We start from the raw sequence: 14,582 nt of genomic DNA on the forward strand, positions 1-14,582 counted from the left end.
ATTTAATAAAATACATTTAATGTATCAATGGGCATTTTTATCTCTACATGGAAGGAAGACGAAGATACATGAAGATGCCTTGTGTGAGATGCTTATGATTTTGTAACAATCATTTTCATAAAACACTTATATAAAGAAGTTTCAAGACTAAAAAAGAATATAGAACAATCATTTTAAAAATTTATTCTTTCTTTCTGTAAAAAACTTTTTACTTAATTTGATTGTATCTTGTCTTGAAAGTAAGACGAAATAATGAGTGATTTTTTAACTTTAACTTTGTGTTATTTCTTAAAACCTGAAGGGGCTTTGTAATAAAGAATAATTGGCTATTAAAGTCTGAAGAAGCTTCATTGCTCAAAAAGTACTTGAATAGTTTCTTGAAGAGACAAATCAAAGAATACTTAAGTTAAAAGAAAAGTGACTTGAGAAATAAAACTTGTATCTTTGTAAAAGATCTAATAGAACTTGATCAAGTTGATCAAGAAATGAAAGTAGTCTTAGTAATTGAGACGAACCAATATAAAAATTTTGTGTTCTTAGTTCTCTATTCTTCTACACTCTTATAGTCACGATATTACTTCCCTATTTCAAAAAGTGTTGAATTTTTTATTGATACTATTCAACTCCGCTTCCTAGTATTTTTCTTTTTTCCACAGTTTAATATAAGAGTTCAATCTTTGATGGGGTTAATCATCTAACCGCACTAAAGGAAAAGATCTTAAGATGCAAAGTAGTGAAGATCAATACCAACCTTTAATAGAAAAGACTATCCATATTGAAAGGAAATGATATATTCATCAAGTCTAACCAATATCATCTCTAAAAGATTATCATGGATTTGCAATTCAACACACAAGAAGACTACGATTTGCAATTCAACACAAAAACAAGATATATCTTAACTTACTCTTTGTCTATATAAAAGGGAATGAAACTATTCTTGAAATATTTAAAAGATTTCAAATCATTCTCAATCCCTAATGAGTAAAGTACTTGAAAAAAAAAATACAATAATTTTTATTAAAAAATTAAAAAAAATAATAACCACCAAAATTAACTTAGTGATGAAGATTAAAATAATGTACATAAAATATTAAATTCAAACCTTAGTCATAATTTCAATGATTCTAAAACAAGAATTAAAAGGTTTCCTATCCTCACGTGTCACATTATAATTAATTTTCCCGCCTTTTTAGTCGGTATAATTTTCCCACGTTATCTTCAGATTCTAGCCATTGATGGATCTCCCCTACACTTCGAATGAATAATAACCCATGCATATCCCCAAGCATACATACTTCAAAATTAAATTCATAACTTTTAATAGAAAAGCTAATATAGTTGTAAATTAAAAATATACACAATGTATATTTGCATTCAAATAAACTTAAAAATTCAGCCAACAACGATCCAGTTCCCACATCTGTCAGAACCAAATTGAACATTAATAATTAGCTTCGTTTGTCAACTTGACACAATTTTAATCATGCTATTACGAAGATAAATCCCTAATTAAAGGGGATGCCCGACCGAATCTGCAACCGGGGCAATAAAAATCATATTTAACACTACTCAAGAGTTTTACAAAAATCATATCCGCAAATTCAGGCTGATAGCAACCTCTCATGTCGCAACTATACTATCAATCAAGTTCCCAAAAAAATAAATGAGGTACCCCCAAATATATATATTCATAAAAAGTGGGGAAGCACAAAAACTACTGCTAAGACATTATAATTAACAGAAACTGAAAAGCTAACTTTACCAAGACCACCAATATCAAAAAAATGAAAAGGTAAAAAAAAAAAAAAAAAAAAAAGACCTTAAGAAACTCTTTAAGTAGCTCAACCAAAAAAAGGCTCGCTCCTTAATTCTCCAACTGCAAATTGAAACACAGTTTCAATCAGCATGTCTCCTTAACTGAAAGTTCCTCCTCAAGCAGAAGCAGGAACACGAACACCTGTGGTTTTGACTGCTGAATTAACAGCAGAGCCACCAGCTCGATTCATGCGGCCACTGCTGGTTCCCATGTGATCATTTCTCTGATACCCATCACCACCTCCACGGCTTGGAAACCCTCCACGGTTGCCATTCCTGTAACTATACTCTGCCCTGCCACTGAAGTCCCTGCCATTAAAGTCCCCGCGACCACCATAGCTTCTGCCATTTCCATAATTTCCACGCCCTCTTGCACCTTCACCCCTGTACCCCGGGGCCCTGCCAGATGAGTACCGTCCTCTGCTATTACCTGAACGGAGAAAGTAAACAGTTGACTTCTGAATGCAACATAATAAAAAACACCATGTAAAACCCACTTTTCATGTCAAATGCATCGGATAAGACAACCACAAATAATTTCTTTGTGAACAAATGCAAAACGAAATTCATAATAATTTACGAGCTTGGCCACATAACCAATTAAGAAGCACACAAAGAGAATGTAGAGGAAGATGGTATTCAAAAATCTTTGCAAACTACTGACTCTAATGCTTTATCTCCAGCGAGGTCCAGAGCACTATGTAACAGAAAGAACAGGAAAAGTTGTGTCCAGAAATATGTATCCTCTCCCCCAATGAGCCAAATATTACATACACCGTTCCTTACTAAAGAGAAGACAGCCATGATTTGATAAACTTGAGAACTAGAAAATTAGTAAGCAAAGTAATATTTGAGAAACCACAAAAATTCCTCAAGCATACAAATAGTTAATTATCTACACTTTATATAAATACGGTGCTAGCCATTGAGTAAAAAAAAAAACAACAGCAAACTTAAAAATTAATTGGATGACCTCAAAAGTTCCTTACAATCATATATCATGGTAGACAAATTTCTTCGAACTTTTTCAGTTCAAACACATGCATCATTCTCAAAAGGATTTCAACATGTGCATAAGCAATCAATATCCTTAGAAATCATTGCATGTAAAGATTGATAGGTATATGCAAAATGGAAGTTTCATTGTCATCATACAAAAATAGCAAGATTCAATATCAAAAAAAAAACTTGCCTCGATTAGTTGATCTCTTTTCCTCAACCACAATGTGGCGGCCATTGATCAAAATTGGTGAAGCCTGAAATTTCAATGAAAATGCAAGATTAAAAAAGGAAATATCTAGAGCAATTATTTGAGGAAAATTTAGCACTCAGCATCTTCTAGAAATTTACTATCATATACTATTGAAACATTATAAAAATTATAACACAAATGAAGCACCTCTTAATTTCAGTGAAAAAGCAGTTTTTCCCAGAAATCAACAGATGCCTAAATACTTGCAGAGTAAAATTGAATGATAAACATGGCAAATTTGTTAAAGTCAATTTGGAATCAATTTTAAGTGAACCATTTCAAACTAAAAAAAATTCTCGAATGAGCAGAATTTGAGAAAAGCATCACAAACATGGAAGGGTGAGGATATGATGATAAAAATTAAACTACAAAGTGAGTACATTAAGGGAACTGAATATAATTCCAGGGTTTGCAATCAATCCATTAAAGAAATTATTTAAATTTTGAATTAGAAAAATTATCTCTATATTAGACAAAAGATAAATTAAACAAATTAAGATTCCATATGGAATATTAAGGTACATTTAATAAATACCTCAAGTGCGCTTTGCACAGCACTTGCCACTTCAAACTCCACAAAGCCAAAGGAAAATCCCTGTTCAACCCATTAGTGTGTAAATATATCAGCTAGCAGCCAATATTAAAGAAAGCAGGGCAATAATGTGAAAAATACCTTTTGGGTCCTAACTTGGATACCACCACTCTTAATAGGTCCAAACTTCTTAAACTCATTCTCAAGGAGGGAAGGTGTAGCATTTGATGGCAGACCCTTCACATAAATTGAGTAGCCCTCAGCTGTCAAAGACCAATTAAACATGTCAATATATTTCACTAAGTTAGACACAATTGAATTTGAACCATCAAATTATGTTTCTGACATAAGGGGAGACCACACACCTTCAACTTCTTGGTTGTTTCCAATTTCATTAGTATTTATACTAGAACCATTTGTCTCTGACATGATGGATGGCGGAGGTGCAGCAGTACCCTGCTGTTCTTGGCTCTTATGGGCAGACTTCACAGTAACAGTTGTCACAGTAGAAGATGGTATGGCACCCTCTTTCATGACCTTCAACTAAAAAAGACCCACAACTTAGAATGGAAAATAATAAGTAACCAGATCATTTATTACTCTAGCAAATAAAAGGAATTTAAAAGTATTATTCTGGTCAATTTAAGCATTTCACTATTATAAAATCAAAGATTATATAAAATAAGTATGTTCAATTGCTACTCAGTATGATCTTGAAATAACCATAAAGGCAGAGGGCATTTTAGAATGGAGACTAACTATCGAGGCATAAGACTGCTTTGGAACTTTCTCAATTAGAGATGGCAATCCAGCTACCATCTGGGAATCATCAGGAATTTCATCAAGAACCTCGGGTACAGGAGCTTCTTCTTCTTCAATTAAAGCTTGACCATTTTCTGGGCCATCTTCTGGATTGTAGACTTCCTCCTCCTCACCATCCTCAGCTGTCACAGATATTTGCTCTGAAACTTGTGTCTCCAGCATAGAAGGATCTGTTGCTGAAAGGTCGGGAACAGGAGCATCAGAGTACACCAAAAAAAAGCTAAAAGAAAAAAGTAATGCAAGCACAACTTATACAACTACCAGCGTCAGGAGCAACAGGAGCTGCAATCTCATGAGCAGACTCTTGGATTCCATTTTCATCAACATATCTAAAAACATCATTCAAAACAAAGTAGCCTTTCTCTTGAGGAGCAAGGAAGAAACATTGAGTAAATTTCTGTTTAATGTTTTCCTTTCCTATCATAAACCCAGTGACCAAGACAAGGACTCCTCCACCATAAGATTCTTGTGCATCCACAGATATGATCTCTGCACTGAGTTCACCATAACCCAGTGATAGTATCTTATTGTTAATATCCTGCTTGATAAATAGTTAAAAGAATGCATTAACATCAGGGGACAAGTATTAAACTTGTTTTAAACAGAAAATCCTTCATATTTTATGCATAGAAGTATTAGAAACAAAGTTAACAGTTGGACTTCAGAAAATCTGATAATGAAAATGGAGAAAATTAAAGTAAATAAATGAAGAGGCATCAACAACAACTAATCACATCTGGTCAGTTCCTGGATCAATATCTAACCTTATTTTTTTAGATATGTTTTCTATATGCACATAGTACAATATTGGACATTTGATGGTAAGAATAAATTATGACAAGACACGGGAAGTGGAGTAAGAGCTAGAACTGGGAGTGACACACTTACAAGCATGATACCAATACACCAAATGTCAAAAAAAAATATACATATATATATATATATATAATGTATTACAGATATCTTAATATGAAGAAAGTTGGGTATACACTACTCAGCATATTTCGGGAAAACAAAAGAGAAAGATTGTAAGAGAGAAAACTCACAAACATTGTGGTTGTAATACCCATTATACCATTCTGTTCGGGACGCCCAAGCTTACTGTCATCTTGGTAAAACCTATGCACCAGCTCAGGGCTTTCATGCAACATGTGGTAATACTGATCAACAAAGGCATTACCAACCTACATTGTAGGTTCATTCAATACCAGTCAGTTATGTGAAAATTAACAGGGAGCATTTATCAGGCTCAATAAAGAAAATGTAGATATACATACAATATCAGCCGCAGGAGTTTTGGGTGCGGCTTGCTGCTCTGGAGTTGCCATAATAATTGTTTCCAAAAGCTAGTCCAACTGCCAATTAACATCACCAACTTATCATGATCCAATCGACATACACACTTTGGGTCCGAACATTAACTCAAAAATAAACAGTCATTAAACCAGACAATAATGTTGAAGTCTTAGAAATCAGATTGAAAGTGAACATGAGTAATTTAAAAACAAAACAACCTTCGAATGAAAAAAAAAATTAAACTAGAAAAACCTGGTCTCCATTCTTTACAACATAAATAAATATAAAAAAACTAAGGCGCATCCTAGATGATAAAATTATTTTTTCCAATAAAATCAATTCAGCAAAAAAAAAAAAAAGCGAGACATAACAAATTTATTGGTTGGTCCCATTCGCATCCCTTCCTCTTGTCAAAACGATTACCACCTTGGGAGAAAGCATTAATGCGTCCAACAAAATCGGAAAGAGGGTGATTTGAAATAGTTAGCCGGCGAGAGAAAGGATTAAAAAGAAAAGATGTAGATTGATTAGGGATCGAAGGGGAAGGGGCGGAGAATTTAGAGGTTGGAATGGGAAAAGAAGAAGAAGAAGAAGCGAAGGTACCTGGATGGAAGAGAAGAAGCGAAGGGGTGAAGGTGTTGTCCTTGCTCAGCTCCCTCTGCGGTAGGGGTTAGCTAGGGTTTGGGTTGCGGATCTTGCAGAGAGGAGTGAGAAAGAAACACTCCAACCAACGTACGTACGATTTTCAGAGAAAACGCAAAAGTCACGCTCTTACAATTCCACCGCTTTCTTTTCTACATATATATTATAATACACAATCCTCCATGACGTCACACTCCTTAACCTCTCCATTTAACTTTCCTCAAAATTAAAAATAAAATAATATATATATATATATATTTAATTTAAATATATTTTTAATCTTTTAAATTTAAGATAAATTTATTTTTAATTTTTTAAATTTAAAATTGATATTAAAAACTAAAACAAATTTGAGGCATCAAAAACAAATTTATTAGACTTAAATATGTTTTTAGTCCTTTTAATTTAAGATAAATTTATTTTTGGTATCTTAAATTTAAAATTATTTTTTTAGTTCTATAATTTAAAAAATATTATTTTATTTTTTCAAGTCATTATTTCTTTAGTTCTGCAATTTTTAAAAATCTTATTTTAGTCATCCAAGTCATTAATAATACATGAAAATAACAAATTGAGACAGTTATGCAACATTAATTAAGTTTAATATTATGTTTTAACTAATAAAGATACTAGTATGTAAATTTTGTATGACAATATTTGATTGATTCTCTAAAAAAACTTGAGTATTAGAATTAAAACAATATTTTTAAAAAAAAATATATAGGACTAAAAATATCAATTTTAAATTTGAAGGATTAAAAATAAATTTACATGTTAAGAGATTAAAAACATATTTTAAGCCTTATATTTAAATACATGATATAAGATCTTTATTTAAATTATAATACAAGATTATTTTTAATCATTAATATTTTAATTTAACACTAAGATCTCAAATGTGAAAATCCAACACATAACAACAAGCTTATAAAAAAAGCGCTTGCAAGAATTAGCAAGGAACACCGATAAAAGAATAACTACGGATTAGTTATTGGTTGTCAACTTTGGAACATTACATAGGTCATGTCCATGGGCCCAAAAAAAAATAGATAACCCAAAGAGACATAGATTTTTAGTGTGCAAATCCCTTAATGTAAGGGTAAAAATTACAAGTCGTCCAAATTAAAGAAAAATTCTACTATGATCAACAAAGGGTATAAGACAGTCTCCAATGAACACATAAAACAATTCTTACAATCAATCAAAGAAAATCAAACACAATTGCTTACAAATGAGAAATATGATGAAAAACCTCAAAAATATAGTTGTTACTGTGAGACACTTTTATCCCACTTCAGACCTCCTTCTGACGATCCAACCATTAAAAACGAAGAGTTATGTCGTACGAACCTTTTAACCAAAAATCAGTCTGATCCAATAATGAACAAATCTCCAATTACAATTTGAAAAATGTTGCCTAGTTGATATGTGAACTGAAAAACGAAACTTTCTATCTTCTATTCTTTGTATTTTGCTGTTATTTCCTTTCAAAATGAGTCACTTTGTTTACCTTGACATAACCCCTCTCCACTTAGTTAAGTAAAACTTAATTAGCTTACATATTCTTAAAACAAACCATTCCTATCTTATATTTACATGCAATTCATATCATACATAGTATTATGTATTTTCTTTTTTGTACTTTATTAAATACGTGTAACCTTATAGTAGCATAACCACCTTAGAGTAGCATAACCAATGCTTCAACAATACCATGAATCAATGTGGAATAATCAAGCTCGTCATTACACCATTTAACTTATTTAAGTTCTTACTTGGAAGCATAGTTTTAAAAACCGGACCGGTTATCGAACCGGTTAAGGTACTGGGTCAGTGGGTCAAAGGTTGAACCGGTGAGTCACTAGTTGAACCGCATGACTCGATTTTTATTAAAAAATATTTATTAAATATATTTTATACTTATAAATTTTAATAAATTCATATCTTATTTTAAATTTCAATTTTTCTATCTTATTTAAAATTATTTTTATTTTTATTTTGTAAAAAAATACATAAAAAAATTACATGTTAAACGGTATATTAATACAAATTAAAAATATAAATAATATGTACATATATAATATGCTTGCAATTAATATTACAAAATAATATATGTAATATTTACATAGATATTGCATTATTAAATATATAATTTAAAATTAATAATATACTATAAAAGTTATTTAAGTTGTATATATTGCAAACAAATATATTAGAACAAGTAGTCATTGTTATATTTAATAAGACTCCTTGCTTTTTCATTAAGAGATTCAATTTTCATTATTATTTTTGTGATTTATGGTTCCTTAAAAAAATTTAAAAAAAAAATAAGAAAAAAAAGTGGTTGAACCGGTTTGACCCACCGGTTCACCGGTTGAACCGGAAAATTGACATGTTCAATCCGGTTTGAAACGGATCGACTGCATAACCGATCCAACTTCAGATTCGAACCTGCTGGACCACCGGTTCCTAGTCCAACTGGTCCGACCGGCCGGGTCGGTCCGGGTTTTAAACCACTGCTTGGAAGTATAATGGCTTCTAGGTGGTATACAATGTGTTTTCACGTCTAAGAAGATTCAGCCTTCCATGGCTAGGCTTGGTATCTTTCTTATTTTATTAATATATGTTTTTGCATATAAAAAGCCAATTAACAAATGATAATTAATATAAAATGGGTCCACTTTTCATGATATAAAATAAATTATATTAAATGAAAATGGCAAAAAATAAATTAGAAACTACTTTTCCGCGATAGTGTTTATAGGAATTTTTAATGACTTTTTAACTAGTTTAATTTTTTTATTTGTCATATTTATTTATAAATTAAATTTTGATATTTTAAAATAAATTATTAATAATTAAAAATAATCTTGTACCACAATATAAAATATTTATCTTAAATTTAAAATATAATTTATATGCTTAAAAAATACTTATTTATACAAATTTTAGATATAATTTATATATTTAAATATAATTTTTATTTATATAAAATTTATTATAAACTTATAATTATGACAATAATTCTATCAATCACTTATCAATGTATAGAAAAGAAAAGGATTAAAAGAATAATTGTTATTTTTTAAATAAAACTAATATCTTTTAGGTGAAACCAAGCTTAATTTGAAGGTATCTTTTGCATAAAAACTGTACTAGGGAACCCTCTGCTATTAAGATTATCATGTCTAATCAAGGTTAAATGATAAGGGTCCACATCAACCCTAACTAAAACATAAAACCTAGATTACTAGGCTCTGGAGCCAAAAGGTCCATCAAGCCCAAGTAGGGGTGTGCATAGTTTGGTTTTTTAAAAAAAACTGCACTAAACTGCACCACACCATTTTAATAAAATAAATTGGTTTATAAATTATGGAAACCACTTTAACAAACCAGTTTAAAACTGAATTACTTTAATAAACAAGTTTATAATCGGTTTAAAACCAGTTTCATAATAAAACCAGTTTTTGAACCGGTTTTAAGAAATAAACCAGTTTTAACTGCATACGCAAACTCTGTCCACAAGTCTGCAGAATATGGATCACAACCTTCAACAAGGATACTGCATCATGAAGCACCCGAATCTCAATTATGTGATTTAATAATCCATTTAGATAAAATAGTACCTTCAGGTCTAAATTAGTAACAAATATTGTGAAACAATACAATTGCAGGAATAGAACAAAAGAAAATGAAAAATCCATACTTCGGTCTGAAACGATTAATAAGCATAGGTTCCTTTAGAAGCTCGTTTAGTGCATCCAATGATTCCTGAAAATCATAAATGTCAAATACTGAGTAGAGAATCAGAATATAAGTAAAATTATAGTTCATTTCCATACTTGACTGACCTTAGATAAAAGTAAGAATCGATAACCATCAGAGAAATAGGTGTGATGCTTGCTCCCAACATAATCAGGATCTACTTGTCTAACTTCCGAAGCTTCATTTGGAAACATTAAAGAGGTTTGTCAATCATCATAATGTTTTGTTTTTCTTTTTCTGAGCCATACTTGACAAGTGACAACTACAAGACAATTTCATATATGTGCATCTTGATGAATCAATGCAAGTTGATATACAGTGGCCCCAGTTAATCCAAGTAATGTTCTTGTATTCTTAAAACAGTTATAGTTCTTTACCAAATCATTACATGTCTAAGGTAACATACCCTTCTCGACAATTTTAATGTTCTCATTAACTTAAACTTTAAGGTTTAATAGTTTCAAAGACCTACCAGTATTGAAGCGGACCAGTTGACAAGGTTTTCCTAAATAATCTGAGAACTACCGAGACGCCTCTGCTCCTTCATCCAAGGCATTCCCAGACTGTGACAGCATCTGTTACTTCATGTTGCTTACTCAAACAAATTTTTAGAGGTTGCATCCCAGGTGCTTTCAGCACTGTAAGATGAAGGTAATGAGACTTCATATATATTTACTAAAACACAAGAAAAACAATCATGATCATGAACAATGAGCAAAAGCAAAACTGCATCATCATTTCAACTACAGTAATTTTTTTCTTCAAAATACAAAACACAAGGATAGCAACTGTCAAATGAGAAATGATTTTTCTTTTTCTTTTTTTATGTACTGTGTACATCAAGTTCAGAAACAATAACCACTTATTCCCGAATTAAACATGGCAACTTTCTTACTGGAATGCAATAGTGTTGAGTGTTTTACCATCTCCAACTGCACCAAACTCCAAAATGGAGACACTGTGTGGTCTGGGGTCTAGTGTTGGATTGGAACCACATTGCCCACCATCTCCATTAACTCTCACGACATTGCTCAATGCCAACAGCAAGAGCAATGCCACCTGAAAGAGGGTAGAAAAAGCAAACCGCAACCCATTGATTCTCAGAAGATATCCTACAAATACAATAATTAACCACAAGATTATATCCTATATTAAAATTTATGAGCCACACACACAGAGAAACCAAATCCAAACATAATTCAATTGGATAAACATAAGATAATATCAGACCAACCAAAAGAAATGAAAGATACTGAATTACTGAAGAAGATGAAATGTATTACAGAGATAAAATCTGCAATACCCACAGAGCACAGCTCCTGACCCACTACTAACAAAATTCCCCAAAACTATAAATGGGATTACACAAAAGCATAACATATGTAAACTATAATGTAAGTGTTTCTCTAATCATCATCAAGTGTAACAGAGGAGACTGAATAAGCACCATCTTGTGAGGGGACAATATCTGCAACATAAAGAAAAACATTCAATTAGTAGCTAGTCATGTTATATTAAGTAGATAATAAAATAATAGTGTAAGGAAATTAAAAAAAATTATTACCTTGTTCAAATTTCTCAAGCTCCACAAAATCCTCTATTTCATTCAAGGACAATGGTGGAAGTCTCCCTTTGAGCCAATCTTGCGTGCAAATAAGTGCTTCCACCATTTGTGGTGTAAGAGAACTACGATATGCATCAAGAACTCTTCCTTCGGTACTAAAGGCAGATTCAGAGGCCACAGTAGAAACAGGTATAGCAAGCAAATCTCTTGCCATGTTTGAAAGAATTGGAAATCGACCCGAATTTAGCTTCCACCAATTTAAAACATCCAAATCTCCTTGACTCTCTTCTAAGGCTTCCTCTAAGTATTTACTTAATTCAGATTTATGAGATCCAGTTGATTTGAAAAACTGGTTGTAGCCATAAGGATCGTCACTTGCTTCTTCATTGAGTCGAGCTTCCTGTGAGTTAGCTTCAAACTCAATTCTCCCACCATTATACTCTTCAAAAAGTAATCTTATACTTGATTCCACTTTGTCTTTCAAATTAGATGCCACAACACCATCAAAACTTTGATTAATCAACCAATGCATGAATTTTAACTTATATCTTGGATGCAACACAAGAGCAATCAATAATAACATGTTCAGTCGATCAGGATTTCCCCAATATTTATCATATTTCTTTTTCATGTTTTCAGCCATCATACTTATAATCACATCCTTGGAAACACACATTTGCTTAATCTTTATTCCAATCCCGAAGGCCTCAAACATGTACATATTGCTAGTCACATAAGATGAACCAGAGATACGCATAGTAGCATCATAAAACAACTTTAAAAATGGTAAGATACCACGCACAAACTCCCAATCACCTAATGTAGGAACACCCTTCCCTTTTTCCAACTCTTCAATGTATTTTTTATCTTGCATCTCAAGCTCTTCAAATGCCTTTTGATGTTTTAATGCAGCTTCCAACATTAAGTATGTAGAATTCCACCTGGTTTCAACATCTAGGCAAACAAGCCCTTTAAATTCAATGTTTTGTTGCTCAACACATGCCTTGAATTTGGATAGCCTAGAAGGGGAAGATCTTACATATTTGATAGCGGCACGAATTCTCACAACAACATCAATATTTTCTTTGAATCCATCTTTCACAATTAAATTAAGAATATGTGCACAACAACGCATGTGAACATAATCTCCCTTCATCACCAAACTGTTCCATGACATTAGCCTCTTCTTGAGATATTGGATTCCAACATCATTCGATGAGGCATTATCAACTGTTAAACTAAGGACCCAATTCAAACCCCAACTACTCAAGCAATGCTCAACTGTCTTAGCCATAGTCTTTCCTGAGTGACTTGTGACTTGACAAAAATTTAATATCTTCTTTTGCAACTTCCAGTTATTGTCGATGAAATGAGCTGTCAAACACATGTAACCTAGATTTTGACGTGAAGTCCACATGTCAGTGGTGAGGCAAACCCTATGACAGTGTCGAGAAAGAAACTTTTTTAGCTTTGCTTTTTCACTATCCCAAAGTTTCAAAGTATGACGTGCTAGGGTAGTGCGTGAGTAGACAGTAAGAGAGGGTGCTATAATGCTTAAAAATTCTCGCAAAGCTTCATGCTCAATATTTCAAAAGGGGAGTTCCATTGCTATGAACATTTTGACCAATGCATTCCAACATGTTTCCTGGTCAATTTTAGGCCTAGCCAAGGAAGGAGAAGAAACAACATTTGTGGATGAATTTGACTTTTGCTTCTTTCTTGCTTCTTTATCTAGGTTATTTTGGCATCTACATAGATGAGCTCGCATTGCACTTGTTCCACTTTCAAATTTAATCAACCTATCACAATAGTTGCATTTAGCTATCTTATCTTCATTGGATTCCTTAGTTAAATGATCCCATACTTTAGATCGATTTTTGCGTGAATCAAAACTACGAGGAGGTGGCATTTTACTTGTGTTAGAGACAGCAGTAGGTGGAGGAGAAACTAAATCATTTGTTGTCTCAAAGGGTAAAATGCCATCTTGATCAGCCATTGATTGATGTAGTTGTCTTGAAGATCTAACCCGATAAACAAAGTAAACTTATAACTACTAAACGATAGGCTAAATCAAATTAATAGAAGCTAATTAAAACCCATAAGCTATGTACAACAAAAATCATAATCAAATTAACAATCGAAAACAAGAATACATCATATTCACAATAGAAGCTAATTAAAAAAAAAAAACTAAAAATGTAACCAGCAATGAACCATAATCGAATACATCAGGAAAACTACATTTGGCAAATTAAAACAAAAGGTGTACCGATAAATTGTTTTCTTTACAAAATAAAATTGCACACCGTTCATTTGAATGGTAGAACATGCATATATGAGCCTCAACAGGATGTCTTGGAGCTGTCTCAATTACTTAAATTTGCAATTGATGTCTGCAAAGGTATGCAAGCACCAAAAATGAACTAGATATATGTTGTTATCTTTGCGTATATTTTAACCCAATAAATTTATTCCTGTACTTTTTCTTTCTTTTTTCTTTTGTAATTGTGACAAATTATCAACAGGTTTTCTGAATATTTTATTGAAGTATGATAAAAAAAATGAAACAATAATAATAATTATAGTACAAAGTTTTAGTTGAGATTATGATTCAACCCCTGCTCATGTCCTGACAAATAGCATTTGTTGAAAGTGATATGAAATTTTTGGCAAATATTTGAGCTTTCAGAAACAGGGCACTCTATTTTATATAATATATTTATGAATATATACTCACGCGAATAAAAATAAGCAACAAAAATAAGCAACGAGAAACAAGACTAAATCAAATTCACAATAGAAGCTAATTAAAACCCATAAGCTATGTACAACAAAAAATAAAGTTCCGACAAAAAGGAAACGAAAGCTAACCTCTTTGAACCTGTGAAACT

At 32.0% G+C, this 14,582-nt stretch overlaps 2 protein-coding genes across 5 annotated transcripts; both read right to left on the minus strand.

Annotated features, from left to right (window-relative positions):
• Nucleotides 1–1,512: 1,512 nt before the first annotated feature.
• Nucleotides 1,513–6,506, minus strand: LOC109806920 (nuclear transport factor 2). 2 transcript variants are annotated; one of them, XM_020369451.3, is made up of 10 exons: nucleotides 6,324–6,506; nucleotides 5,702–5,779; nucleotides 5,471–5,608; nucleotides 4,686–4,962; nucleotides 4,362–4,594; nucleotides 3,968–4,145; nucleotides 3,744–3,865; nucleotides 3,606–3,665; nucleotides 3,011–3,074; nucleotides 1,513–2,248 (listed from the first exon to the last, which is right to left on the minus strand). In XM_020369451.3, the coding sequence occupies exons 2-10, from the start codon at nucleotides 5,750–5,752 to the stop codon at nucleotides 1,935–1,937; spliced, it is 1,437 nt and encodes a 478-aa protein (XP_020225040.1). In that variant the 5' UTR covers nucleotides 5,753–5,779; nucleotides 6,324–6,506; the 3' UTR covers nucleotides 1,513–1,934. The 2 variants fall into 2 exon arrangements, with proteins under 2 accessions (XP_020225040.1, XP_020225039.1); XM_020369450.3 differs by having other exon boundaries at nucleotides 4,362–4,600.
• A 3,428-nt stretch (nucleotides 6,507–9,934) lies between these two features.
• On the minus strand, nucleotides 9,935–14,582 carry LOC145956827 (zinc finger BED domain-containing protein RICESLEEPER 2-like). 3 transcript variants are annotated; one of them, XR_014433116.1, is made up of 5 exons: nucleotides 14,563–14,582; nucleotides 11,051–11,186; nucleotides 10,600–10,765; nucleotides 10,214–10,305; nucleotides 9,935–10,133 (listed from the first exon to the last, which is right to left on the minus strand). XR_014433116.1 is itself a non-coding variant. In XM_083072568.1 (3 exons), the coding sequence occupies exons 2-3, from the start codon at nucleotides 13,106–13,108 to the stop codon at nucleotides 11,534–11,536; spliced, it is 1,479 nt and encodes a 492-aa protein (XP_082928694.1). In that variant the 5' UTR covers nucleotides 13,109–13,712; nucleotides 14,563–14,582; the 3' UTR covers nucleotides 11,306–11,533. The 3 variants fall into 3 exon arrangements, 2 of the variants coding, with proteins under 2 accessions (XP_082928694.1, XP_082928693.1); XM_083072568.1 differs by lacking the exons at nucleotides 9,935–10,133; nucleotides 10,214–10,305; nucleotides 10,600–10,765; nucleotides 11,051–11,186 and adding exons at nucleotides 11,306–11,595; nucleotides 11,692–13,712; XM_083072567.1 differs by lacking the exons at nucleotides 9,935–10,133; nucleotides 10,214–10,305; nucleotides 10,600–10,765; nucleotides 11,051–11,186 and adding exons at nucleotides 11,306–11,595; nucleotides 11,692–13,741.

Source organism: Cajanus cajan, chromosome 4 (assembly GCF_000230855.2).
Source record: "Cajanus cajan strain Asha chromosome 4, NIPB_CcT2T_4, whole genome shotgun sequence".
NCBI classification, from domain to species: Eukaryota; Viridiplantae; Streptophyta; class Magnoliopsida; order Fabales; family Fabaceae; genus Cajanus; species Cajanus cajan.